Raw genomic sequence first — 27513 nt, 5'->3', positions numbered from 1 at the left:
GGGGTCCCAGGTCCCCTCCTCACTCCCTGCCTCATTTTCTTGACCCTGTTAGTCAACCTAAAATCTCTGGTTCTGAAAGCATTGTTGTCTCCTGCTTACTTTATATTGTGGTTCCAAAAAAACCAAAAGTAAGTCGCTGCCCATGACCATGAGAGGGGAAGTTATGGGAAGTTTCAGGGTGATTGCCCTGAACCCAGTCTCGTGGTCGAAGTCTAGGAGTCCATGTGCTATCCCAGAGAAGTGAAACATTAGCACTGATGGCTGCAGTGGAGATGGCAGGGACTCTGGCTCCAGATGAAAGGTCCATTTCAGCCATGCTGGGCCAAAGATTGTCTCAAGATGGTCAGTTTTGGCAGATGCCAGGGGCTGGGGGGATGGGGAAGAAAGCAGGACAGAGGCTACCCGCTCAGGTGACTGTTAGGTGCCTGGCATGAGTAGATCGTAAAATCAAAGACTGAGCTGAGCTGGAAGAGATCTTAAGAGATTGATCAGCTTAGCCCTTACTTATTATACAGATGAGGAAACCGAGGCCCAGAGAGCAGAATAACTTGCTTAAGATCACACAGCATATTAGTAGCAGAAGCAAGACTTGAACCCAGGGTGTCTGACTCCCAAGGTCAGGACAGTTTCCACTGCCTTCACCATTCATTAACGGCCTATGGTCCCAGCATAAAATCAGGTGCTGGACAGTAGAACAGAAGGTTTCCTAACAGGAAGCTGCCCAGCCTCACCTTCCCTGGCTTAGCTCAGCACTTTTGACTCCCTCAGAAGTGGAGGAGTCTAACAGGGACGGCCCAGCAGGGGTAAGAGTGTGTCGTCTTTACCAGTTCATTAGACTGATCAGCTTCAGGGCAGGGGCCAGACTTGTTCAGCTTTTCTCCTCAGGCCTACAGCAAAGTAAATGCTCAATTAATACTTATTTACTGAATGACATTTACTGACAAATATTTCAAATCAGAAAGCTGAAAGTGACCTTAGTGGCCGTCATCTTACAGATAGGTAAACTGAGACCTGAGAGAAGTGATTAGCCTTACCTCTTCAGTCTATTAGGAGCAACGTCAGGAATTGAACCCAGAACTCCTGATTGCCAGCCCTCTAGGCCCTTTTTGCCTCTTCACCTTGTCTGTCTTTTGAGCCTACTCTGCAGGGAACCTTTGATGGGACTGAGATGGTCACTCCCTGATCTTGAGCATTAGCCAGTAAGTGGGAAAAGGCAAGAAAGCAGCCAGCCAGCAAAGGATCCTGTGGGTGGCATGGGCACAGACAAGGGTGCTGGCCATGCTAGTTCCTTTGGCTTAGCTGAGAACTGAGCTGGTTGTTGAAGCCCAGGAAGGACCAGAGGAGGAGAAAACAGTGTCCTGAGCAGGAAAAGGTACAAGGAGAGATGTTACCATTGCTATCGCTTTGGGGGTAGGAAGAGCAAACCTGTTTGGGGCGGTGGGTGTTCCTTCTGTAGCAAAGAGGAGGTGGTCAGGAAGGGAAAGAAGTTAGATACCAGTTAGATACCAGGTCTCCTGGCCCGAGAGAGGTGGGTCCCTGACCTCCCTCTCCGGTTCCCATGTGATTGCCAGGCCTGGCCTGAGCTGCAGCTTCCCACCCAGCTTCAGCCTGCTCAGTGTGGCAGGCCATGTGAGGTGAGGAGCTTTGCTCTCTGGGATCCTGTGGGTGTTGGCTTCCTGTCGGGGGAGAGAGGGATCTGCGTTGGGCCTCGGGAGAAGCATCTGGAACAGTAGTGTTGTCTTCTGCTGATTCAGTTTCCCTGTCCCCTGGGCCCTCCACTTCTCCTAGCCAACTATGGCAGCCCTATGACTTTGGAAACCATAGAACTGGCTTAATTGGCATCCTTAGAGTTTGGTCTATGCCAGTTTTTACTGGGGTAGGGCCAGGGCCCTCCTGGCAGGCCAGAGCCTGCCTCCTTGCCTTCCCACCACCTTCTCCAGTTTATAAGCTCAGAGCATCCTCTTTTCTTGAACGATTAGTTCCCAAAAGCGCATGGAGCTGGCAGTGGAGTGGTCCCTGGGTGGCCCATCTGGAAGGAGGCAGCTGCACATGTGGGGCCTTGGTCTGTGACTCTAGACCACAGGCCCTCCATTTTCTCTCTTCCTTCTCTTCCTCCAGCTTCAAAGGTAAATCCGGTTTGGTGGCCCTGGGGGTGTTCTAGTGCCTCAGACAAGACTTGACTTGGTGAAGGAGGGGGCCAGCTCACCAGCTGCTGCCCTGGGAAGGTGCCTGTATGTCCGCCTATTAAGAAATCCTAAGCTGTGGGAAAGTGATAAGATTGTGGGGCCCGCTTGATGTTTTGTCCTCCCAGCATCTGCATTGAAACAGGACCTCCAGAGGGCCCGTGAGGCCTGGCTCTAGTCCAGCCACCCAGTCCGTTTACACTGAGATGGAGGAAAGAAGGTGCTATGTGCTTGTTCCTCACACAACAAGCTCTGGAGCCCAGCGGTCTGTATGACCTTGGACACGTTGCTTCGCTTTTCTGCGCCTCTTTCTCACTATGAAAGGGTTATGGTAATACTGACTTTGCAGAGTTGTTGTGAGGTTTAAATGAGCTGATATTTGAAAAGAGCCTGGCACATAGTAGGTGCCCAATGAGTGTTCTTCACCCTCTTAAAGACGAGTAGCTAGTGGTCCTGTCTTTTCATTTTCTACTTTCCATCTCTGGCTGTGATGATGAGTGTCAGTGAGGTCCATCCCCTGAGGGCAGCAGTGAACTCTAACCAGTGGTGAACCCTCACTTTCCTCTGAAAGGTGTGGTTATCCCCATTCTTTAGATGACCATTCTGAAGATTGGAGAAGAAAGTACCTGAGGTTTGCTGGCTAGTAAATGGCAGAACTGGGACTAGAACCTGTTTCTCAATGCTGAATCCAGTGACTAAGCTTTGCTAAGGTGGAAGCAGGCAGGGTGGCAGGTGCTCGCCAGTCCCTGAGGCCCCCACACCCAGAGCAGGAGTTCGCAGCAACGTGGCTACCTCCCCATCCCGTATGGAGGGCAAGGCAGGTCTCAGTACAGTGAAAGTCCATGGATAACCAAGTCCAAGAGGGCCCTGTGAAGGAAGATCCTTGGGGTGACCCTGGAAGCATGTCCAGATCAGGCCGGGTCTAGCCCTCCTACAGCCAGAGTCCATGCCGCATTGCTCTTGATCCCAAATTACTGCGTAATGGCCGTGGGACTTTGATATCTTGTCTGTACCTTTTGGAAGAAGTGTTTCTGTATAGGTAGGGGAGTGACTTTGCTCTGTGTACAGGTGAGGAATCCAAGGTGTGAAGAAGCCTCACAGTTAGTTAACAATGGAGCCAGGTTAGGGAGGGAAGGAGGGAAAGCGAGAGGGAGAGCGGGGGAGAGAGAGAGAGAGAGAGAGAGAGATCCCAGATCTGCTGACTCAGCCCCTTGCTACTTCAGCTATATGGCACTGCCCATCCTCTTCCTCATTCCAAGCCAACTGAGTCTCTAGGCCAGGCTGTATTGCCCACCAGAGCAGAACCCTGCCAACGTCCGCCTATTGCCAGTGCCCTAGCTGATCACTTTCTTTATCCTGCAGGCCCCACACCTGGGGGGAGGCCTCCTTTAGCTGATTTGTCTGCCCCCGGCAAACCTGTTGCTATCCTGGGCCCAGGGACTCTCCCTGGCAGGGAGCAAACTGTCCTGGCTGCTCCACTGACAAACCAATGCTCCTGATGTTCCACCTTCTTCGAAGCCCCCTCTCCAGGATTTCAGGGCCGTTGCCAACTTGAACTTGCTTTATTTCATCTTTCTCTTTCCCTTCGCTATCCCACCCCACCCTGCTCCATTCCATGTCCTGTCCAGCTCCTCAGATGCTGTCACTGTTTAGCTCTTTGCTGCTTTCCAGGTAAGGAAGTAGACAGCAGACTCAGGAGCCGGGGAGAGAAAGCCAAGGCTTACTTTTGCCAGTTTCTCCATCTACAGTGACCTTATTTACCAAACATTTATTGAGCACCTACGCTGCCAGCTCCTGTGATTGGGAAAAAGGATACAGAAGTGAACAAGACATCTGTGTCTTTTTGCCCTCAAAGGGTTCCTAGGCTGGCTGGAAACCAGAACCACACACAAATCTTTACGATGTTGAACAACAAAGGCTACAATTGATGTGTGTGGTTGCTCTGGGAATATATAGGATGAAGCAGCCTGCTTCACTTATAGGACCCCAGAAAAAAGAAGTGGCATTTGATCTAGGCCTCAGAAGGAGCACGGAAAGGCATTCCACTGGATGGGAGGGAACCCACGTGCAAAGTCCCCCCAGAAACCAGCTGTTTGAGAAATGGGGTATGCAGAGGTGACAAGAGGAGCAGGAGGCAGGAGGGTGATATGAAGCAAGGGGTAGGCTGGGAAAGTAGGTTGGGCAGACTCTGCCTGGCTTTGAATTCACACTGAGGCCTTCTGTGTTTCGTCAAGGTCAGTCTGGTGATGGCGTGGAAAATGGCCTAAAGAGGAGCCAGACAGCAGGCGTGAGACTAGCAGGAAGAGTTTGGGATAGCCCAAAATGGCAATGGAGAGGCCTGGAGGAGGTCTGGAGCTATGAGGTTGAAGAGGCCAGCAAATCAGTAGGGCGTGGTGCCTGACTGGCTGCGTGGACTGACAGCAAGTTGGGAAGGCTTGGAACAGGCTGAAGTGGCCCGGGAGTCTCACAGAACCCATCCCGGGGCCTTCTGACCACAGGGAGAGAAGGCCAGCTGTGGCCTTCCTCTGAAGTAGACAGTGGGCTGTTGCTGACTCTGCTTTGTCGCAGCCCTGGGCTCCCCAAGGTGCCTGGCATGGCTGGCATGCCTAGGGCACATCAACGGGTTCTTTGTCTCTTTTCAGTAGGAGAGCGAGTTAGCTGGCCTGGTTCGGAGGGGGTGGGGTGAGTGGTACTGAGCTTTGTGGTCTCTGCCCAGTACACGTATTGGATGGCAAGGAAGACAGCAAGAAGAGAGCAGTAAGGTCTTGGGGTGTGGAAAACCCACCATAGGGTGGTGTGCAGCCGGGTGGGGAGGTTTGGGGCTTTGGGCACAGCATTCGCTGATCGGGGGAGCAGATGGTAGCTGAGGGCTGGCCTGAGTCTTTATTCTGTTCCTGAAGCTGGTGCCTCAGCTGTGATGGGTGGAAGCAAGTCCAGTGCTTATGAGAAGGCGAACCCCTCAGCACTTAGTGGCACCCCCAACTGTTTCTCAAAGATGAGAGATTCTAGCTGGAAATGTGAATTTAGGCTAGTCATGGTAAAGTGCTCTGAACGAGGAACAGGGATGCCAGCTCCACCGCGGACTTTTATGGTGTGTAACTTAGGCACAGCCCTTCACCTGACCTTAGGGCTAAGGCCCCCTGTTTTTCATCCAGCACTTACTATGTGTGCAGCTGTATGCTAGGCTCAGGGGTAGACCTGGTCCTGCCCGCCCAGAACTTAGAGCCTAGCAGGGAAGTCGGACATTCTACAAACAGGTAAAGGCAGGGCCTGTGTATAAAAGGATTGTGAGGATCAAATGAGATAACTAGATTAGGAGCTTCATGTAAACAGACTACTGAACGGGGTCAGGAGACCTGAGTCCTCAGCCTCCCTGGGCCCCTAACTTGCTGTGTGACCTTGAGAAAGTTGCTTAATCTTTCTATGCTGTAGTTTCCCTCAGATGGAAAGTACGGCAGTTTTAATGGGGTGGTGTTGAAGAGCTCATCTGCGTCTAATATTCAGACCGACCTTGGAGTCTATGAAAAGTGCTTTGAGGAGTTTTTTTATGAGGTGTAAGGGGTCGTCCCGGCACAGCCACTTGAGGCCAATGCCTCCAGCGCGCTCCCTTCCTCTCGTGATGACCACTCTGTGCAGGACAGTGGCCCTCATGGCTTTGGGGGTGTAATCAAATCAAAGGAGGCTGTGATTTGTGCAGCTGTTGGGTCTGCAAAGTGCTTTCGCTCCCATTGCCTTGCAGTCATCCTTACAGGAGCAACGGGAAGTCAGTAGAGTAAGTTTTATTTTACCCTCTTTGTAAACAAGGAAACCGAGGCTGAGCAAGTGAAGGAACTGGGCCTGGAAGCCAGGACTCCTCCTTCCCAATTTTCCCTTCTACCAAAGCTGGTGGCTACCGTGCTGGCCTCTCCTCCCCTTCCTGTCCCAGCCTTAGGGCTTCAGCTCAGCCCCAGATGTCTACACTTGTCTAAGTAGGCTTCTTGGGTTTTGTTGTTGTTGAGTTACCATAGTGGGTGACACACTTTCTGTCCCAGTTCTCCGCACACAACCCTTCACATGTACCCCAAGGCAAGGCAGAAGCAGGTAGGTAGTGAGGGGGCTTGGGAATATAGTGTGGAGAACACTTGTTCCTCCTTAGTTAGTGCACTCTGGCCCTGGACTCTGTGTGTTCAGGAGCAACCCTTCTCGGCAGCCACTTTGGGAGGATGCTGCTTCTTTCCCTCCCTCCCTGTCTTGGTTTTACAAAAAAGAACCTAAATTTGGGCCTGGGAGAGCCTGGGTTCAAGACACCAGCAGACTGGTCTTCAAGTCCTGGCTCTGTCACTTTCTAGCCATGTGACCTCTCTGAGTCTGTAAAGGGCTAGGTGGTGGCATGTGGAGAGGGTGTCTTATGAGGATTAAGGGAGGTGACATTGGTAAAGCAGCCAACACAGTGTCTGCCTCAAAGTAAGGGCTCCATGGTACATGGTGGCTCTTATAATTTGAGTGAATTATACTCTGAGGTTCACCTCGGGCCTTTGGCCTAATGGTGGGAGAACAAGGCAACGTGGATGTGCAGATCCAGATTACCTCATGGGCACTGCTGCCTACCCACCCTTGGGCCTCGGGGTGAGACAGGAGCCACACCACTCAGCTTGCAGTCTGGAGCTTTCTGGCCTGCCAGGGCAGGTTGAGGAGCCCCCCAGCAGTTAGTTCCTCATTGAGTCATTTGGAACAGAGCCTTCAGGTGACCCTGACTCTGAAGGCCCTGATCTGTCTTCTCCCTCATCTGTGAAGATAAAGCAGAAGTGAAAACAGAGGTGGGTCTCCTGAAAGATACAATTCAAAGAATGCAAGCACAGGGCTGCCTGGGGCCTCTGCCCTCCTGGGTGGTGGCAGTCACTTGGGGAAGGAGTCAGAGTCTGCTTTATAATTACCCCATTCTCCTGTGTTCCTTGTAGACTTTCATCCTAGGCTTCCTGTCCTGCCTCTGAGTGACCCCTCCGGCATAGTCACATGGGGGTGCCATTTCACAGAAGAGCCTGCACGTGGACCAGGCTTTCACTGACACCACCTCATTTAATTCTGTGCCCTGTGGTTATCATTGTAATCCCCATTTCACAGAGGCTGACACCAAGCCCCAGAAAGGTGAAAGTTGCCAAGCATCACAGTTTGTGGCTCGAGTTCACTAAGCTCCAAGCTCTCCAAAGCTTATGCCCACGCAGCCTGGTGGGCAGCATTCAGTGCTGGAGTCAAGTGGCAGAGTGGGAGCAGAGCAGGGCCTGGATTCACCCGCCAAAGCTGTCCTCTGCTCGCCCCAGACCTCGGATAGTTACTGGCTTGCTGAAAACCTGAGTTTCTTCATCTGCAGAAGGAGAGTGATAATTAGAGGACCTAGCTCGTGGGCCTGTTGTCTGGATTAAATGAAATAATGTAAGTTAAGTGCTGAGCTCCATGTCTGGTGCATAGCAAGTGCCTGGTAAGTGTCATAACAGACATCCAGTTATGTTAATTGAATATTAGAATTATAATGTTGTAAAAGGTCATCATGAAGCACATCTATGCTCAGCCCTGTGCTGGGCTTCCAGGAAGATCCAGAGCTGGTGTCAGGCCAGAGAGGGCGTGCCCTTAACAAGCACTTCCTGTGCTTTACCCACCTGCTCCTCAGGTCCAGGCCAGTATTCCCATCCCCCTCAGGGGAAGACTGAAACTCAGAGTACCTGAGGTCACAAAGCTAATGGATCAAGTCAACACACATTTATTGAGCACCAGCTAGGTTCCAGGTTCTGTTCTAGGCCAGGACACACCGCAGAGAATGAGCCCGGCAGAGCCTCTGACTTTGTAGAATGCTGCCTCGGCAGAGTGGACAGTCAGATGGAGAAGCTTTACCCGCTCCACTGGACGGGTCGCATTCCCCAAACAAGCCAGGCCCTTTTCTAGTAACTTGTGCTTGCTCAGACTGGGTCTTCCGCCTGCTGTGCCCTTTCTCCTTTCTCACCCTGGCCACTTCCTGTCACTCTTAAGGACCATTTCAAAAGTCAGCTCCCCTTTAAAACTTTCCTTCAACACCCCTGCCCCCACCCTGGGGGCTTCCTGCAGTCTGCTAGTGCCTTCTCCATGCTTCTGTGATGGCACTTCTGTGTATGCTGGGTATTTACTCATCCAACTGTCTCCTCTGCCAGATCGACCTCCTCAAGGGCAGGGACTGTATGTTTTCATTTTTGTAGACGCAGGGCCTGGAACACAGGCTCTAGAGAGATGTGTACGGAATACAATGAGGTGTTGATTGTGTTCTGTCCCTGGAGTAGTTAGGAAAGGCTTTGTCAAGCTGAGAGGGAGTTCTGAATGAGGCCTCGGAAGGCGAGGGGGGTTAGGGGTGAGGGAGGGCAGCTGAGCAAGAGGGCCCCCTGGAGATAGGGCTGAGGGAAAAAGAGGGACGTTTAGAGGGAATCGGAGGGCCTGCGGTTTCTGTTGGACAAGGAGGGCGGTAGGGAGCCTTGAAGGAGTCTGGGCAGAAGAGGGACCTTATGTAAGCAGTGAGTCAAGACTAATGTGATAAGATCTATCAATAAGATCCAGCAGTGTGGTCAGGATGCGTGAGGGGGCCATGCACAAGTCAGGGTGACCGTGAGTGCCCACAGTGAGATTCTGAGCTGAGGACCCAGTTGCCGGTGGGGTCATTGCAAGCATTACTCTTTCTGGTAGGGGTGGGGGCTTGGGGAAGGGATATCTTTGGTTGAGAATAGTCTCCATACCTTTCTGCAGTAGTCGGGAGAGTTGTCCTGGGGGCTTCTGCTGTGGTTGGTGCCTCTCCCCAGATGTGGGGAAGGGGCATTCCTTGCTTTTTGGAGCCAGCATAGCTGGTGCCGAAAGGAACCATTTCTTCCATTTGAATCTCCGGGGTGGAGCTGAGCAGAGTGGAGAGCTGGGCAGAGGCCAGGGTACCGGGGCCAGTGAAGGGTGGAGAGAACCTGTTTACCATTGTTGACTGACCCAGGGCTGGAAGGAGCAAAGCCAGGGAACTCCTTATGGGAAGGGAGGCCGGCCCAGAACTAGCTGGCACTGGGAGTTGGGGAGAGCGAAGCCAGCAGATGTCTCACCCCCAGGGAGCCTGGACACTGCCCTACCTCCTGCCAGGGGCTGCCAGCCGCAGGAGGGAGCGCCAGGCTGCTGCAGAGCCGCTTCCTTTTCCATCCCGGCTCACATTGTGGCCTCGGGCAGATCAGTTACCCTCTGGGCTGCCGGCCTCCCTGGCTGGGGGCGGGGGGGGGGGGGACTCACTGGTGATGTCACAGGCCTCCCAGCCCTGACCGGTGGCCGTGTGCTCACCACCAGCCCATCCCCTCTTGCATTCCAGTGTCCTAGCATCAGTTATTACGGAGCTGGCATAAGAGCTATTTATACTTTCAGTCATTACCACCTCTTAGGTTAATGAACTCCAGAAGCTGTTACCCAGTGTGCAAAGTAGCTCAGCTTTTTGTTTATCCTCACTTCTTTTTCTAGCACAGGGCGGGAGAGGGGAGCTCCCCCACTCTGCTGTCCCTGGATCTGTGATTGGCCGTGTTCTCTCTGCACATCCACTTCCCAATTTTCCACATCTTCATGTTGCTCGCTCCTGCTCTTCTCAGCACAGAGGGAAGTGGTTCTCTACTGGGTGGTGAAGAAGAGGGAAGGGAATGCGACAGGTGCTGAGGTGGTGGCACACGTGGGTCAATTGCCCTTATTGGATAATCTGGTGCTCAAGTGGCAGTTTCCATTCCAGGCTGTGGAGCCTGGAGCAGATTACTCAACCATGCTGAGCTTTAGTTTTCTTGTCTATTAAATGGAGATAGTAAAAGCTGCTACCTTGGGAAATTGTGTGCCTATGCAGTGTGTGGCAGAGCTGGTACGCGGACAGTGCTGGAAATGTATTGCCTCGTGTGATCTTTACCGCTGCCCTCTGAGGAGGTGGCATTGCCTCCATATTACAGGTGGGGAACTGGAGGCTAAGAGAGTGGGGCACTGTCCCCCACACCTCACCTGGCCTCCGCAGTGGGTGAGATGAGAAGGTTCAATCCTGTGGTTTGTGACATTGGGCTTTCTACTAGGGCTGTTTCTTTTCCTTTGGGCTGGTTTGGAGCATGAAGCTTGGAAGAGGGTCTTATCTGGTTCCTTGGGGCTGAGGTTTACCTTCCACCATCATGTCGTGGGCACGGGACCTTACCTGACTGAGGTGTGTTGAGCAGAAAGCAGACAGCTGGAAGGACAAGGAGAGCAAGAGCCCCAACCTGCCGTCTCAGAAGCCTTGGGAAACAGTCTTGTCCCTTTGAGCTCTTGGCAGCCCCCAGCCCCTGGGTCTGGAGAGAAGACTAGGAAACTGGGCGCCTACACAGCTTGGAGTCAGTGGCATGTCACTGCTGCTTTGGGCCGTGGCGTGACACAGCACAGCTAAGCCTAGCTCAGCCCGAGAGCCCGGCAAAATCTGGGATCAGGGGCTCCCTGGCTGCCCACCTTTGTCTCCCTCAGGAGGGGGCGCCTGGCAAATGGCACATTTCCCAGGCTTGCTGTCTCTAACTCAGGTTGTGCTTGCCAGCTGTGCTTGTTCAGCGTATGGGTCTCACTGAGCATTGCTAGGTATGGGCAGGTCACTCATTGAGTCAGTCAGAAGACTGGAGGAGGAGGCGGCTAGACAGTCTCTAGGGGCTTGGAGCCAGAGATAGAGCCTGATGGCATCATCTTAGAACAGCCTGATTTCCCCACAGCCTTCCCAGGGGAGCCAGAAGCAGCACATGAGTCACTGGAGCAGAGGGGAAGCCCTGTCTGCCATTTATTTGCTTTGCGACTTTGCCCAAGTCATACAACCTCTCAAATTGGGTCAAATTTCTCATGGGCCAAATGGAAATAGCAATTCATCGCTGAGGGATTCACCTTACTAGGCTATTAGGGGCACAAATAAAATTGCTATAGATAGTGCCTTATACCCCACGATGCAATGCAGATGAAAGTAATGTCATGGCAAAAACCAGGCAGGCACCTGTTGAACATCTGTAGGGTGCATGGTAACCCACACAGTGGGTGTTACAGAAGTTCAAGACCCAATCCAGTTAGGGAGGGGCAGTGCTGAGCAATATGAGCAAGTTGCAACGAGTATTCGATTTCAGACTTCATGCTTTGATCCATTCATGAATTAGTGCTAAAATCAATTTTAGGGGATTGTGCCCAGCATTAAAAAAAAAGAAGAAGAAATAGAATAGAGTAATATATAATTGAACTGAAAAGATCCAAGTGCATGAATACATGTAAGAGTAAATTATTTTATAAAATATGTTTTGGTTAAGTGTGTGCGTGCGCACGTGTGTGTGCGTGTGTAAAATCTCAGTATAAGGTATTTTCTTCCTGTGGGTCTCTTAAAAACTTTGAGAAATGGTGTTCTAAGTCAGGATGAAGGTCTTCAGGTTTGAAGCCAGTTAATGAGATCTGGGCAGGTGTAGCGGCTGAGGGCGTGACCTGTAGGGGCCGCGGGCTGTACTCTCAGGGTCTGGAGCGTGGGCTGTGGAGTCAGGCAGGCCTGGGTTTGAGTCCCAGCTCTGTCACTTACTGCCGTCTCCATGGCCTTGAATGAGACACTTACCCTAAGTCTTACATTCTACTTCTATACAATAGAGAGAATGATATGATATTGTGGTAGAGTTATAAAATGTACATGAGATAATATATATAAGCATTTAGAAAGAAATAGATAGTAAAAGATATACCAATGGTAACTACTATTGCTGCTGTTATTGTTGAAGTTGTGGGTTTGATTGTTATATTGGGCCCTGAAAGGGTCACTCTGACTGGAGAGGAGAGAAGAAGGGGCAATCCAGCGAGGATGGGTGGGTTGACAAGGGGTAAATAAGCATGTGGGTGCCTGGTATGAGGCTGGTCTGGCTGAGAATTGTGCAGCCTTACTAGGGGGTGTAAGAAGTTACCAGGAAAATTTTGGCATTACATGGGGAAGAAAGTTTTTTAACTGTAAGAAATTTTAACAATAGGGCGGCTTCCTCTGGAGATAATGAGGCCCGTTCCCTGGAGACTATTCTCCTTAGGTTCTTTTGGTTACAGAGACTCCCTCAGGCCACCTTAAGGAGAGAGGGGTTTTGTGAAGGGTGAGTGAAGCCTTCAGACCTGAAACATCCCCCATGGGCCATTCGGTTCCTGAAACTGGCCTTTTTTGTCACCTTCCTTGTCACTAGAAACTGGCTGGTACTCTCCTTCCACTGTCAGGACCTCTACACCATCATGCTGTTTGCAGAGACACCCGACCTCAGCTTCATCTCACGACTCCTTTCTGGGCGTTCTTTGAGGGTCAATTCACAATGCAGGCCATCCAATCCTATAGGGAAACTGAGGCTGAGAGAGGGAAAGGGACTTACCTGTTGTAGAAGGGATTCCTATATCAGATAGCAGTCTGATCAGATGCCTTCTGAGGTCCTGACTGACTAGCCTGAAGGAGATGTGAACCTTCTGAGTTTTGCAAAATGGATAACCTACAACTCTTCAGGAGCGCATCCTGTGCGTAAAGAAAAGTCTACCCGAGAGCATGTGATTGGCTCAGTTCTGGTACAGCCAGACCTCCGTGTCTTCCTTCCACCACCTCTAGGTGGGTGAAACTCCACTGCTGTTGGAGGGAGAAGCCATTCAAATGACCTTATTTCCTCAAAATGTTCCTAGTTGAAGGCTTTAAAAATCAAAACAGAATCTTTCAGTTGACATGTACATTTAAAGTAGTGGTGGATTTTTTGTATGTTTCTGAGAAGATCTTGCCAAATCGATGGTGTAACTTAAAATCAGTAGTGTCTTAGAACCCAGGAAATATGGTCGTTTGTTTTGTACCCAACTGAAATTCCGGTTTGAGGTTTGATGTTGGGACTTTGAAACTGCCAAAGCTGTTATCTGGCATCAGTTTAAAAAAAGAAAGAAAGAAAGAAAGAAAAACCCACTAAACTTGAATGTGTTTCCCTGTGTATCTGCCTTTGGGAGAATGGCTGTCTCTGAGGCCCTGCAATCAGATCTTATCAGCAAAGACAAGACCTGAGGGTGGAGGTGTCAAATGGGCACATTAATAACCAGGGAATTCTTTATTTAATAAAAAGGGAATTCTTTGGAAACGCAGGCAAAAGCCTTGCCCTCTGTGAGCCTTAGTTTTCTCACCTGCTCAGTGGGGGGATTGGATCAGATATGATCCACATCCATAGCTGCCAGAACTTCCTGTTGACTCAGTGTGGGAACTCCCTTTCATTTAGTTCACAAGAAGCCTCATCCCCTAACGTGTATCATCAAGTGCTTTGTAGGTGGTGGAAAGCAGCATGGCCTGTGATTCCTGGTTCTTGGGTTTCCATTCCCCGGGTGTTTGGGGGTTGCCTGGAGATACATGTCCTTTTGTAAATTACCTGATCTAACGGTGTGGTCTCTGCTTTTCTCCTTTCACAGAGGGACAGGGAGTGTCCCCAGTCCGTGGTTAGGCCTCTAGGTGGTGAGAGGGTCAGAAGTTCAAGACTAGTGTGGGTGTGTGCAGGGGACCAGGTTGGCCCCAGGCTGTCTTCCCTCAGCTGTTCAGCTCTGAGGCTGCTTTCAGGCTTGTGCAGTTCTCCAGATGAATTGCACAGAAGAGGACCTGCCCTTTTGTGTCTCTGAGGCCTCACAGAGGCCTCCACTCTGCCAGGGCCCCTCCCTCTGCTCTTCCAACCAGTAAAAGTCACAGCAGAGCGTTTCCTTCCGGCACAGAGAGAATCAGAACTGAGGCCTGGGCCAAGCCCTCGGCCCACCGTGTCCTGTTCCTGAGCGCCTCCTCCCAGCCGCCGCAGTGCCTTTGACCCCGTGCTCCTCTCTGGGAGGTCAGGCCGGACTGAGTGCGGCTCTTGGCTCGGAGCGGACATGGATTTGAGTCTGGCTTTTTCCACTGATTTGCTGTTTGAATAAGATACCCTCTCTGGATAGCCTACCTCTTAGTACCATCGAACACTTTTTAAAACGGAAAACAAAACAAAAGAAGTACAAAAAAAGAAATTTAAAAGATCCATAATCCACTACTTTCAAAATAATGTTTTAGAGAGAGTGTGTGGAGAGAGGTACACACATGCATTTTGTTGCTGTTTTACCAGTTTTGCTCTGTAGGCTAAATAGGAAAGCGTATGTAAATACCCAGCCGACAAATGCTAGTCTCCTCGTTCTCTTTCCCGTCAGAGTTAGATGAACTCATGAATTCCTGGGGACTCACTCCTTAGAGGAAGCCCACTCACTGGCGTGCCCTCTGGTAGAACCGGGGATGCTCCCCCCGCCTGCCGCAGGGCCTGCCTGGGGTGGGTCTCCCTTCTGAGTTGTTTGCCCCACCAGCTCTAGTGGGCGTTCGGGGCTGGTAGAACGTTAACGCCTCAGGGCCAGGACTTGGTTCAGTCACAGGCGTGCTTCCCCACAGCCTGCCCGGAGGCCCTGGCCCTGGCCCAATGCTGACCCCGCTGGGATAGCTGCTCGGTTACTACCCGTAACGAGTGGTGTTTGATGGGGCTTTGATGTGTGTGTGGGATTTTGACAGGTGGAGAAAATTTGGAGAGCATTCCGGCAAAGGGTCTGGCATGAGCACAGTTTGAAAGGTGGGAAAGGGCCAGGGGGTAATTGGGGAAACTATGAGTAACTAGTTTTGCTGGAGTGAAGAGGTGAGCATGTTATTTCTGTACTTGTTTGACTAGTTTTCTCGTCCAACAATGCACCTTGCACGTAGGCCCTCTGAAGAGGTTTATTTCTCAAGACAGACCCAGGACAGGAATGCTTTGCTTTGGCGCCCAGATGCAGGCACTCGGGCCTCTGCCCCAGAGAGGCATGGTGACGTTTAGCCCCTTGACACATTGAGCGAGGGAGTGAGCCCTGGAACCTGGTTGTTCCTCTGTCCTGTGCCTTTCAAGGAGGGCCAGGGCTTCCTCTCGTCTGTGGTAGGGTGTTCACGAGTTAAACAGCCCCAAAGGGAACGGCAGGCGATGGAGGGCAGGGGGAAGAAAGGAGGTCTGACCAGATGGGTGACTGAGGCCTAAGCCAGGGCCTTTGCTTCTCTTGGCACCTGTGACGGGCCCTGCCTTCTGCTCCACAGGCTAGAGGAAGTCCCGCTGGAGGTGCTGAGGCAGAGGGAGTCCAAGTGGCTGGACATGCTCAACAACTGGGACAAGTGGATGGCCAAAAAGCACAAGAAGGTGAGGGGCCTGACCTTAGGCCTGGGCTGGGCGTTGGTCACTGGGAGGAAGAGGAAGAGGGAGGAAGTACCTCAGCTTGGAGGAGCAGGGCTTTCTCCAGCTGCCAGATGCCGTAGGTGTGCCCCACCAGCTCTGAAGTGGGCACAGAAGCTGTTCGGAGGGCAGGGCCAGCTTTCACCTGCTCCTTTCCAATGACTCCAGACTCGTGCAAACTTTGTCCTGGAGTCAAACTTCAAAGCTGCTCTGAGCCGAAAGCCCTCCTGGGCAGCTTCCCTCCCCCGTCCTCGGAGAAGTCCTTGTTGCTGCTTATCGCCTCCCAGGGAGGACTTTATAATTCTCATAATAGCTGACATGTCTTGAACATTTGCCATGTCGTGTGCTGGGCACTGGACTTGGATAATCCTTCGAGTCCCCCAGTGAGGTTGGCAGTGGTAGTATCCCCACTTCACAGACGACCTGCCCAATCAAAATTTGAATCCAGGTGTCTAATTTTAGTGCCCATACTCTTCACCACTATAGTAAGGGGACTTCTTCACCTTCTAGATTAATTTGATGAGTTTCCTCTTGCCTCTTGGCCAAAAGCAAAAAGAAATAAAAGTAACCTCACAGTTTAATAGTCATAACAATGAAAACACCCGGTGGGCCTTGCTGCTTGGACTATCATTAGGCACCAACCCTATTGTCCGGAGGAATGTTCTTGCCCCCCACTCGTGTGTGTGTGGATGCCCTTGTCCACCTTGGCACGGTCTCATTACCCCCTGGCCTCGTGGAGGCTGGCCCAGGCCCTCGCAGCTGGGATCTCTCTGCACAAGTTCCCAATGCAGAAAGCAAACCTGCTGGCTCGCTGTCATCAGCTAACACGCTGGTGTGGTCCCCGCTGGCACAGCCAGCTGCAGAGCCTAGCAGAAAGGTCAAGATCAAAGGTCAGGTATGGGCCTGGGCCTAGCCCCCGCCTTCCTCTCCTCGTGCCCGTGGCTCGCTGTGTGACTGTGGGTGAGTGAGTTCACCCTTACAGTCTCAGTTTCCCTGGTCAAGTGGGACTGACGATCCTGTTATAAGGCTCCCACGAGATGGTGACTATACAGCCCGGTGCCCATGGGAAGAGGGGTGCACCTTGCCTGGGCTCTTTCTCGCTGTTCCGTGTGGGCTGGAGGGCAATCATTTTTTGCTTATTAGAAAGTCTTCCACTGTTTCTCTTCTTTCTTTCTTTTTTTCTTTTTTTTTTTAAGGTAGCTCTTCCTCAAGTGCCTCCTGTCTGACTCCGGGGTCTGTTTTCCTACCTACTTACCCTTCAGGCTCTTACCCTGAGCTGCAGCTCCTTCTCCACTGTCTGTTGTGGTGACTCCTGGCTCTGGCCTTGCCGCAGGCTCCCTAGCAAATGGGGATTCCAGAGGGGATCTTTGGGAAGCTCCTGTCAGCAGAGCAGCCAGCACCACTTCCTCTTCCCCTTTGCTTCCTTGGTGCTGTGGTTAGAAGCTGAGGGCTACCCCAGCCCAACAGGGGCCACCACAGGAGGCTGCACCCCACCCTACTCAGACGCCCTAGCCCTCTGCTCTCCTCTGCAACCTCAGCTGTGGCCACACTGGCCCTGGGAGCATTTCCTGCCTGGCTGCACAGGCTTGGGCTCGCCCCGTGGTAAGGAAGTCATGGCACAGGAAGGACAATACCTGTTTCAGGAAGTGTGTCCAGATCCAACACTTCTCCTAGACTCATCCTGAGTCCCCAGGAGGGGTACCGAACCCTGTGGCTGGAACACTGTCTTCCCCCAGAGGGCTCTGCTCAGGCTGCGTCCCTCCCAGAGTTCAGCAGGCAGGGTGGGGCCTCACTCACCAGTCACAGAGACCTGCTTTCTCACGCATTGCTTCAGAGAATGATAACCCTTTGTGCTTTCTGTTTGCCTGAGCACTTACTTTTGCTTTATCCTACTGACCCCCACCACTGCCTCCCGCCTAAAGCAGGCAGGTGGAGTTGCCTTTTTTAGCACCTCTGTGCTGAGGAGGATTCCAGACGCCAGAGTGGGCAAAGCTAGCTGAACTGCATCTCACTCCCCAGCCCTGGGACTGAGGGAGAACCTTGTGGATGGAAGGTGTTCCTGGGCTCCCCCGAGGCAGGCCAAGCAGGACCGGGGCTGTGATGAGGCAGAGGCTGGCTCTGCTGAGCTAGGCCCTGGGCGGAGCCTGAAGGGCCTGTGACTCTGGGCCTCACTGCTTCTCTTGGTCAAAACCTGCCCAAACCAAGTGTCTGCCTTAAGTAGAGACCCTTGTCCCACAGCGGCTGGAAACTCTTCCCAGAGCCTGGGGCAGTTCCCTTCCGCTCCCTTTTTCTCCCCACTTTGCTGGCAGTCCCAGAGCTTAAGTTTGGCTCCTGTGACCAGCCATTCGGCTCTTCCCCCACTGCCTTCAGCCTGTCTCCTTCCTGGTTCTTGACACTCTGACCCTTGGAAAGTTTTCTCTTGTTTGCACTAGTCATCAGGAAGGCCTGGCCTTCTGTGTTCCCTCCTTTGAGAGTTTTTAATGGTACTGTTTGAGGGGGTTTCCAGGTAAGGGGAAGTTAGGTGATAGCTCAAAGCCCTGGGGCAGCTGTGTCAGCACCCTCCTGGGACGGAGGGGTAGAGAGGAAACCATCGTTTATTGAAGACATTCTGCTAGGCATGGTTTTTTCCCCATTCTAGTAGAATCCTAGGTATTATCATTCTGATCTTACTAGTAATGAGAAGTGATTGGCTCAAGGTCAGTGCTGGACTCAAACCCAGATCTAGGCGCTCTTCCCCTGCCCTGAGCTCCCAACTCCTTTATCCCAGACACGGCTGCTTAGTGCAGGGGTTGAGGGGAATGTCAGTCCCCCACCCCCATTCTGGAGGAGGGCCTCTCTACCTTTGCTCTTACCTTTCTTGACATTTGGCCTTGAAGTCATGGCAGGACGATCAGGGCAGCTGCCTCAAAGCCTCACTCAGCCCCCAACACAGGGGAGCTTGCCTCCCCGCCCAGCTCCATGAGGCCAGGGAAGTGAAAAGTGCATGGGGCTGTGTCCCTCCAGCCTGTATGGAGGTAGCGGGGTCCTCTACAGTGTGGTCACCTCTGATGTTGTGACCTTAATATGTTCCCTACTCTTTGCCTCAGTTTTCCCATGTGTAAGAGACGTGACAAGTTTTCAGACTGGGTTTTGGCAGTGGAAGCCTGTTTTTGATAAAAATAGCTGGCGTATGAATTGAGTACTAGCTCTGGGTCGTGAGCTGCCCCAGAACACGTCCTTCCTCACCTCTCCCACCCCTTGAGTGGTGGGCAGACCTGGGCCACTTTAGCGCCCAGGCCAGCTGCCCCTCCTTGCAGCGGAGATCGTGGGAGTTCAGGGTCGGGAGAGCAGAAGAGGGGATTCTTAACCAAAACAAAGAGGGAGCCATTCTGATCAGCCCCCCTCTTCTGAGTTGTGCTGAGAGCCCTCTTTAGGCTGCCTCTGTCCTGCCACCAACAGTCCTTAAACCAACACCCCCACGAAGGTGCCCCAGCCACATTCTCAGGTATTTCATGAGCTGCCCTCCCTGTGGCTGTAGCTGTGCCCCTCACTGCACATGCCTTCCTTGTGACATCTCATGAGGCTCCTCCAACTTGTGTGCTTCCATTTTGATTCAGAAAGTGGTGTTAGGGATTCAGAATTCTGTGGTAGACCTCGGGAATACCTGTGTTGTCCCTGGAGCAGGGACTCTGCCATCACCTGGTGGCAGCACCATAAACAGCAGTCGCACAAGCCCCAGTCATTGGATCTGCCTTGGTAGCAACAGTAGGGAAATCCTCTTTTCTCCCCCTTTCCGCTCTTGCTGATGTGCTCGCCGAAGGCCTACCCAGCATCGGCAGAGGCACTGGGCTGGCATGCAGCCCCTGGGGGAGTCGCCCAGGTGGACGCATTGGCATAGCCTCCCTTGTGACTTTCAGATCCGTCTGCGGTGCCAGAAGGGCATCCCACCTTCTCTGCGGGGTCGTGCTTGGCAGTACCTGTCAGGAGGCAAGGTGAAGCTACAGCAGAACCCTGGAAAGTTTGACGTGAGTTGCCCAGCCTTCACCCTGTCCTTCCTCCCACATCTCTTAGCATCCTCCCCATGGCAGTGGCCCTCCATGTACTCAGCTGGACTCAGCAGGATGAGCAGTGGACAGAGCCCCGCATCAAGTAATGTACCCCACTGCCCATTCCAGCTTTCTCTTCACAACCACTCAGGTCTGCTTGCTTAGGCTCAGTGGGCCACCTCCCAGCTCTTGTGCATCAGAAGGGGACACTCAGATCACTTCCCTGACTGCCTTGGGCCTTGTGCTCAGGACATTTGGGGGCCTGCCCAGTAGAGCCACAGAACCCTCAACACTTCCTGGCTTCTATTCTCTACTCTTTCTCCTGCCTCATTCAAGTCTGGCCAGACGTGGTTCACCTGTGTTGCTTGTAGGTTGTCAGCGCCAGGAGTGGCAGAGACAAACTAATATCCTTCGGTGTCAGAAGCCAGTTAGTGGTCAGAGAGGGTGCCCTCCGCACCCATGCTTTTCCCTCCTCACCTCTACCTGCTGTCCCCTGCCCCCTGGCTGCCAGGGTAAGAACACTCCTCCATTCTTGGGGCTTCTTGGGGCCCGCCTGGGCTGGGCAGCTCGTCCAGCCTGCTCCCTTAGGGAACTGTGGGAGGCAGTTGGCGTCCCTGGGGTTGCCCTGGCTTAACCTGCCTGGCCTGGCCCCAGGCATTAGGGTTTCCCACAGGCTCTTGGGACTGGGGACAGGAAGACAGTGAGAGAGCTGCAAGCCACCAGCTCTTTGTTGACGTATTTCACCTTCACTGAACACTCCTGTCCCTTCAAACCCATTCCTAGAGAAGGGTGGGTGAGGCACGGCAGCCTAAAGTTTCTGCTGTTGACCTGGAGCGGGGGAAAGCTGTTTGCTGGTAGCCCTTGGCATTGGAGGTCAGGGAGGCTGCCTGGTGGCGTGTCTGGCTGGGGAAGCTCTGAATTAGGGCAGTTGCACTGGACACCAATACCAGGCCCCACCCAAGCGGCCTCTCAGTTCGAGTCTTGCTCCCAGTGGCTATATCTCTTCCATTTCAGGGGACCGCATCCTGGGCGGAGGGGGAGGCTCAGGGGCGAGAGCCCCACCTAAGTCCGTAGCTTACCTCCAGCTGCCAGAGCACAGCAGAGAGCTGAGAGCGCGGGTGGCCTGGCCAGCCTTCTGTCAGCAGGTGTGAGTGCAGCCTGCGTGAGCAGCAGAGCACGGAGCCGTATGTGCGTTATGCGTGTGTTGAGGAGTGGTGCGTCTGGATAGGAATGGGCCACCCCTAAGGGGCCTTCACGGTTGCTTGTGGAAGGAGGTAGATTTGCCAAGAAAGGCCTTCAGGATGCCGTGAAGCAGAATGGTAGGCCCCTGAGGCAGTCCTGGGGGCTGGAAGAGTGGTTTGTGAGCACAGCTGGAATGACTTTGCCTGTGAGTGACACAGAGGAAATGCAGAGAGATGAGCTCTTTCTGGCTGCTGTGGGCACATGAGCCCAAAGCAGAGGTACAGTGAAGGGGCTGCTGGTGGCATCACATACCTGTACTCCCAGGCAGACCCAGGTGGCCAACCCCAACTTCAGCTGTCAGGGCAGGTTCTGCAGTCCCTGGTGGCTCTGTTTTCTCCTCTACTTGCTATTCCTTCCTCTTTCCCTGTGCAAGGCAGAGGAGGACCTTCCATCTGTTTGTTACCTGCTTTTCTTCTCTCGCGTCACCTCATGAGGTGTCTTCCGGCTCTCATGGAGGCTGTGGTAGCAGCAGCATCTGCAGCGGCGCAGGCCTGCCTTTCACGCCCAATGCCCTTTCCCTCCATAGGCTTTTTAGCTACATCGTTTCTGTTTTCACCCACTCATGCACTGTTGAGCACCTTGGGCTGCTGAGGTACTAGGCAAGCACATCCTAGGAACTGACTTTTTGGGTCCTGAGGTCCCTACCTCATAGGAACCCTCAGAAGAATTTGTGGGACCCTCCTCTCCTTTCCAACAAAAGCACTGTACTCAGACAGGATCCCATCCTGGGCCTGACTTGGTGGTGCATAGGATACACGCAGGCCCCCATCTTGAGGGCATGGAGGGCCCTAGAGGTCGAACACCCACTTCTTCAGCTGTGTGCCTGCTCCAGAGCCTTCTCTGGAAGCTCCCGGCCTCTCCCACCACCTTCCAGCCTTGACCACTCCATCAGCTCGTTCTCTTAGTACTTGCTATCACATGTCAAGTGACCTGGTACCCAGGTTCTTTAGTTTAGTGCTAGAATTCCCCCCATCGAGGTAAAGGGGCTTGTATGACGTCACCTGCTGGTCAGGGCCGAGCCTGGGCCTGTGCCCACTTGGTGTGTTTGCCAAGGTCTCAGCCTTCCTCCTGGGGCCTCCCCTGATGCCTCCCTCGTCTTGCAGGCAACGTGTACTGAGTCTGCTTCCCTGCTCTGGGTTTCCTTTTTTTGATTTTTCTTCTTTCTTCTTTTAAAGTTGAGATACGAATTTACACAGAGTAAAATGCACAGATCTTAAGTGTGCAGTTCAGTGAGTGATGAAAATAATACACATCCGTGTAACCAACATGCAAATTGAGATATAGAACATTTCAGATATCCAAGAAATGATTTTTTTGTGTGTATTACAGTTGTGCCTTGAACAACACAGGGCTTAGGGGTGCCAACCCCCCGATGCAGTTAAAAATCCACATATAACGTCAATCGGTCCTCTGCATACATGGATTCCTAGCTTTGGATTGAAAATACAGTTGACCCTTGAACAACATAGGTTTGAACTATGTGTGTCCACTTATATGAAGATTTAAAAAATCTGCGTATATTGAAAACACAGATTTGAAAAGATATATGCACTTGGATGGTCATTGAAGCATTATTTACAGTAGCCAAGATCTGGAAGCAACCTAGGCATCCATCGATAGATAAAAGAATAAAGAGGAGGTGGTACATATATACAATAGAATATTACTCAGCCATAAAAAGAGTGAAGTCTTGCCATTTGTGACAATGTGGATGGACCTAGAGAGTATTGTGTTAAGTGAAATAAGTAGGACAAAGAAAGACAAATACCATATGATTTCACTTATATGTGGAATCTAAAAAAAACAAAACAAATAAACAAACAAAATAAACAAAGAGAACAAACTGATGATTGCCAAATGGGAGGGGTTGGGCGGATGGGTGAAAAGGTGAAAGGATTAGGCAGTACAAATTGGAATAGTCACCAGGATGCAAAGTACAGCATAGGGAATATAGTCAATAATGTTTTAATAACTATATGGTGTCAGATTGGTACTAGACTTATCCGGTGATCAGTTCATGAGGTATATAAATGTCTAATCGCTATGTTGTATACCTGAAATGAATATAATATTGTGTATCAATTATAATTTAAAAGTAAATTTTTAAAACTCCACGTGGAAGTGGACCTATGCAGTTCAAACCTGTGCTGTTCGAAGGTCAACTGTACTTTGTTTTTATAAATGGTACTCAAGCTTAAAATGTTCACAGAAGTTCAAAGAAGAGTTAAACTTTATTGAAACCTCAGCGCTCAGAGATGGCTCTGAGGTTAGTGGTTTGACTAATATCATGTCCTTCAAGACAGCACTGTGTGTAGAACATACACACACACGCACACTGTGTCACACACACCCCTTCCTGAATAGGCGGTTCCACTTGCACAGGGAAACAGGTCGCAGAGGAATTGGGATTGACGACCCTGAGTCAACGTGGTCTCCCGGCCCTATCCCACCAATTTTCTAATAATGAGGCCTTGGGCAAATGACTTTCCTCTGAACCTCATCTGTGAACAGCGTAATGATAGGACCTGTGTTTTAGGGTGGAGAAGAAGAGTCAGTAAGGCCCACAGGTGGCTCAGAGCAGTGCTACATAACAGGTGGTAGCTATGGTTTTGATGGTAGCCTTCCATCTTACGGATGTGACACAAGGTGTTTGAGTCCTGAATGAAATACCTAGAAGTGACTTCCAGCTACAGCTGTGGTGGACATTCTTACCCACATGGGTCTTCCTGGAGCCAGGATCACCTCTCAGGGTTTCCAGGGCCCTTCACTGCCCTTGCCTTTTTGCCTCTGCCCAGGCTTCCTTACCTAGGTTTCCTGACCTGTCCAAAGGAAGACACAGTCCCTAATGGGATTGGGTGGGCGTTGCCCGGGTGGGGGCCTCCTCCAATACCTGGGACATTTGTATCGTCCTAGCCGTCCTTCATGCCTAATATATGCCCTTGACCTTGCTTCCAGGAGCTGGACATGTCTCCTGGGGACCCCAAATGGCTGGATGTGATTGAGCGCGACCTGCACCGACAGTTCCCTTTCCACGAGATGTTTGTGTCCCGGGGGGGCCACGGGTGAGCAGGCTGGGTGTGGTAGTCTGGTGGTGGCTTTAGGCCCTGTCCCTCAGGAGTGAGAGGAGGTAAAATGAGTTTGGGGGCACCTAGGAGGCCCGGAAGCTGTGGGCCCCAAACTCCACTTTTAGAGTTTCCCTTCTTTGGTTTGAGTCTGATGGGTCCTCTTAGTGTCTCTTCTTACCTCTGGGGCAACTTTCATCATTTACTCCCCAGAGTATTGCCCTCTTCTTGCAATAGGTTTTGGTGGAGAGAAAGAGGGTTAGAGTGTTGGGTCAGCAGAGGGTATGTAGGAAGGGAGACATGTGGTGGGCCAGGGGACCAGGACAGATACCTGCGACCACAGCTTCTGGGTGAGGGGCCCGTACTTCCAGCCCCCAACACGTCGTTCCCCTCTATCTGGCATCCTGCCCTGGCCTTGCCCCCTGCTTTCTCTTTGAGGCTCTGCTCTCACCTGTCAAAGGGGGGGGGGTGCCTCCATCTTCTGGTCACGTGAGAATCCGTGTGCCGCAGTGGGAGACTGACCCCTTGGTGACCGCAGTCAGGTCATGCTCCCTCTCCAGAGAAGTACACATTCTGAGATAGGTCTGGTCTAGTGGGGCACAGGTGAGGGAAGTAGGTGACAGAGGCACCTGTCATCCCTGCCACGCTTGGCCTCTCCACAGTCAGCAGGATCTGTTCCGTGTGCTGAAGGCCTACACGCTCTACCGACCTGAGGAGGGCTACTGCCAGGCCCAGGCACCCATTGCTGCTGTCCTGCTCATGCACATGCCCGCTGAGGTACCACCAGGCCCTCATCTGCGGGCAAGGGGACGGGCGGGCGAGGAACACCCAGCAGCAAGACCTTACATCTCTCTCGCCCACAGCAAGCCTTTTGGTGCCTGGTGCAGATCTGTGAGAAGTACCTGCCCGGCTACTACAGTGAGAAACTGGTGAGTGCTTGCTGGGCCCCGGACCCGGCCTGGGACCTCCCCCAGGCTGGAAACCGTTTGCGGCCTCTCCAGTCCTGTCGCTCCACAGGCAGTCCTGCTCTCACTGGAAACCTTCCCAGCCTCCTGTTGCTTTCAGGCTGAAGTCCCCACGCCTGCCAGGGTCAGGTTTCCCAGGCTCCAGCGTCATCAGTTCTGCTCTTGCCTCCATCTCAGCCTCCAGCCATCTGGCCATTCGGAAGATCTCCGTTCCTCCAGAACACCCAGTTCCTCCCTGCCCTGGCCTTGACATAGGCTTACACCTCTGCCCCTGTCGTCCCCTTCCTTCCTCTGATAGCTCCTCCTTTCCCTCCTCTTTCTGCCCTCAGGGAGCTTCCACCTGTCAGGGTCTAGTGGGGCACAGGTGAGGGAAGTAGGTGACAGAGGCACCTGTCATCCCTGCCACGCTTGGCCTTTCCACAGCCAGCAGGATCTGTTCTGTGTGCTGAAGGCCTACACGCTCTACCAACCTGAGGAGGGACCCTGACAGGTGGAATCTCCAGCACGTGCTCATCCAGTGTTCCTGTTCTTGCCATGTTCTGGGCACTTAGTTCCCCCCCACCCCCATCCCCAGTCTTTTTGCTCCTGTGACTCATGTCTGTCCGCCCCTTTTCACTACATGCTCACGAGGAGGACATGCTGTCTGCTCATCCTTGTATCCCAGCGCCCAGCACAAGGCCGGCCGCCTGCCTGGTGCTGGGGGCCAGGGCGTGCATAGTCCGTCTCCTGGCTGCTGCTGGCCCATGGTCATGGCCTCACTGTCCCCCCAGGAGGCGATCCAGCTGGATGGGGAGATCCTCTTCTCGCTGCTGCAGAAGGTGTCCCCCGTGGCCCACAAGCACCTCAGCTGGCAGAAGATCGACCCGCTGCTCTACATGACCGAGTGGTTCATGTGCGCGTTCACCCGTACCCTGCCCTGGAGCTCCGTGCTGCGCGTCTGGGACATGTTCTTCTGCGAAGGTACCAGGCTGAGCTCGCGGAGCACCCCTGCCCCAAGCCCAGCCCACAGGAGCAACTCCCTAAAGGCCCCCTTGCGCTCCTTCCCCATTCAGGAGTCAAGATCATCTTCCGGGTGGGGTTGGTGCTGCTGAAGCACGCGCTGGGCTCCCCCGAGAAGCTCAAGGCCTGCCAGGGCCAGTACGAGACTATCGAGCGGCTGCGGAGCCTCAGCCCCAAGATCATGCAGGAGGCTTTCCTGGTCCAGGAGGTGCGGCCCACCCCTTCCCCTCAGCACCCGGAGGGAGGCGGGGACATGGGGGCCCTTTGCAGGGGAGCCTGGTATCCCTCTGCCCCTGAGCGGGAGTCGCTGGTGCCAGGCCCAGTGCACAGCAGCCCAGGATGGTGGGGGCGGACCTCATCCCGCTGTGAATAAGGGGGCGTAGAGAGGCCTAGGTCTGTGGGGCCTTCCCTGTTCTGAACCACTCGGGAATGAGAGGGAGCTGCAACCAGTCACCCCCTCTTCCTCCCTGGTACCACATCCACGGCCTTGGCTTTATTTTCCCTTTTTTCTTTTGTGGATTTTTGTCTCTCAGGGGCTATAATTAGGTAACACACCGTTAGGCAAGCGGAGCCATGCGGCACGGGCAGCTTGAGGCAGTGGGTCTCAGGGCCTGGCTCACCTGTACTCGACTCTGGCCTGACGACCACCTCAGGGACCAGACCTTCATTCAACCTTTAGTAACAGGATGGGGGAGCCTGAGGCAGAGCAGCGGCCCTGGCTGGGAGGCAGAGGGGGAGGTTCTTCCTTATGCCCACCTGTCTGTCGTCGCCCCCACAGGTGATAGAGCTGCCAGTGACAGAGCGCCAGATTGAGCGTGAGCATCTCATCCAGCTGCGGCGCTGGCAGGAGACCCGGGGTGAGCTGCAGTGCCGCTCCCCGCCCAGGCTGCATGGCGCTAAGGCCATCCTGGAGGCAGAGCCAGGCCCCCGGCCCACCCTGCAACCTTCACCGTCCATCCGCCTGCCCCCAGATGCCCCCCTCCCTGGCTCCAAAGGCAAACCCAAGCCACCCAAGGAGATCCAGAAGAAGCAGCAGAAGCAGGCGAAGGCGAGTGGGCAGCTGGACAAAACTCCAACCCCAAGTCAAGCCAAGGTGGTGCCCGCTGCGGGGGATGCACATCCCCCACAGGATTTGCCCCCAAAGGACCCAGTCCACCAGGACCCAGGCCCCCAGGACTCAGCTCCCCAGGATTCAGCCCACCACCACTCCCACGAGAGCCTGACATCCCAGGAGAGTGAGGACACCTACTTGTAACCCCGGCAGCTCAGGCCTCCAGAGCGGGGTCTCAACACACACATGGTTCACAGACTGACATTCCAGGGCCTGCCTACCCTCGGGGGGGCGCTTGGGGGGCCCGGCTGCCTGGCCGCTGGGCGTAGAGTCTGGCGGGCCCAGCACAGATTCTGCCTGAGCCTCCTTATTTATTATCTCCAGAATGGAGCTTGGGCCGGCCCTGCGGGGGCATGCAGAAGTGAGGGCCTCACTCAGGCCCCTCCTCCTGGGGGGTTGCTCCCCAGGGCTAGGGCACTGGCATGAGGGGAGAGGGTGGGGTAAAGGGTGGGGTGCTCTTTGTGTAAATAGAAACATGGTTTTGTACAGAAATAAACAGGCTTGAGTAGAGAGCTGGTGTGCAGCTAGGAACTGGGAAGGGAGTGCCACCCCCGGTGCCTGAGCCTCTCTGAGAAGTATCCTTGCCAGGGGGGATGTCAAGTCCAGGGCCAGCCCCTGTTCCCCTCACTCCATCCCTGTGCCCCGTGCCCACCATCTGCCATGGGTAAGGGTCACCAGGGCCGGAGCCCAGTGCTGGGGCAAAGCAGGGTCTGCG

General features: G+C 53.2%; 1 protein-coding gene across 2 annotated transcripts in view; it reads left to right on the top strand.

Moving 5' to 3' along the window:
* TBC1D10A (TBC1 domain family member 10A) overlaps positions 1–27310 on the top strand; it is a 29832-nt gene extending 2522 nt beyond the window's left edge. The window contains exons 2-9 of one of the 2 annotated variants that reach the window (XM_033098354.1): positions 15262–15361; positions 19291–19398; positions 23617–23723; positions 24386–24500; positions 24587–24652; positions 25459–25648; positions 25741–25895; positions 26466–27310. In XM_033098354.1, the coding sequence (XP_032954245.1) occupies positions 15262–15361; positions 19291–19398; positions 23617–23723; positions 24386–24500; positions 24587–24652; positions 25459–25648; positions 25741–25895; positions 26466–26942 (1318 nt within the window). In that variant the 3' untranslated portion in view covers positions 26943–27310. The remainder of the gene's footprint in view (positions 1–15261; positions 15362–19290; positions 19399–23616; positions 23724–24385; positions 24501–24586; positions 24653–25458; positions 25649–25740; positions 25896–26465) is intronic. The other variant, XM_033098355.1, reaches the window with a different exon arrangement.
* Positions 27311–27513: the final 203 nt, after the last annotated feature.

This window comes from Rhinolophus ferrumequinum, chromosome 25 (genome assembly GCF_004115265.2).
Source record: "Rhinolophus ferrumequinum isolate MPI-CBG mRhiFer1 chromosome 25, mRhiFer1_v1.p, whole genome shotgun sequence".
In the NCBI taxonomy this organism is placed as follows: domain Eukaryota; kingdom Metazoa; phylum Chordata; class Mammalia; order Chiroptera; family Rhinolophidae; genus Rhinolophus; species Rhinolophus ferrumequinum.
This window is presented reverse-complemented; position numbering and strand designations above follow the sequence as displayed.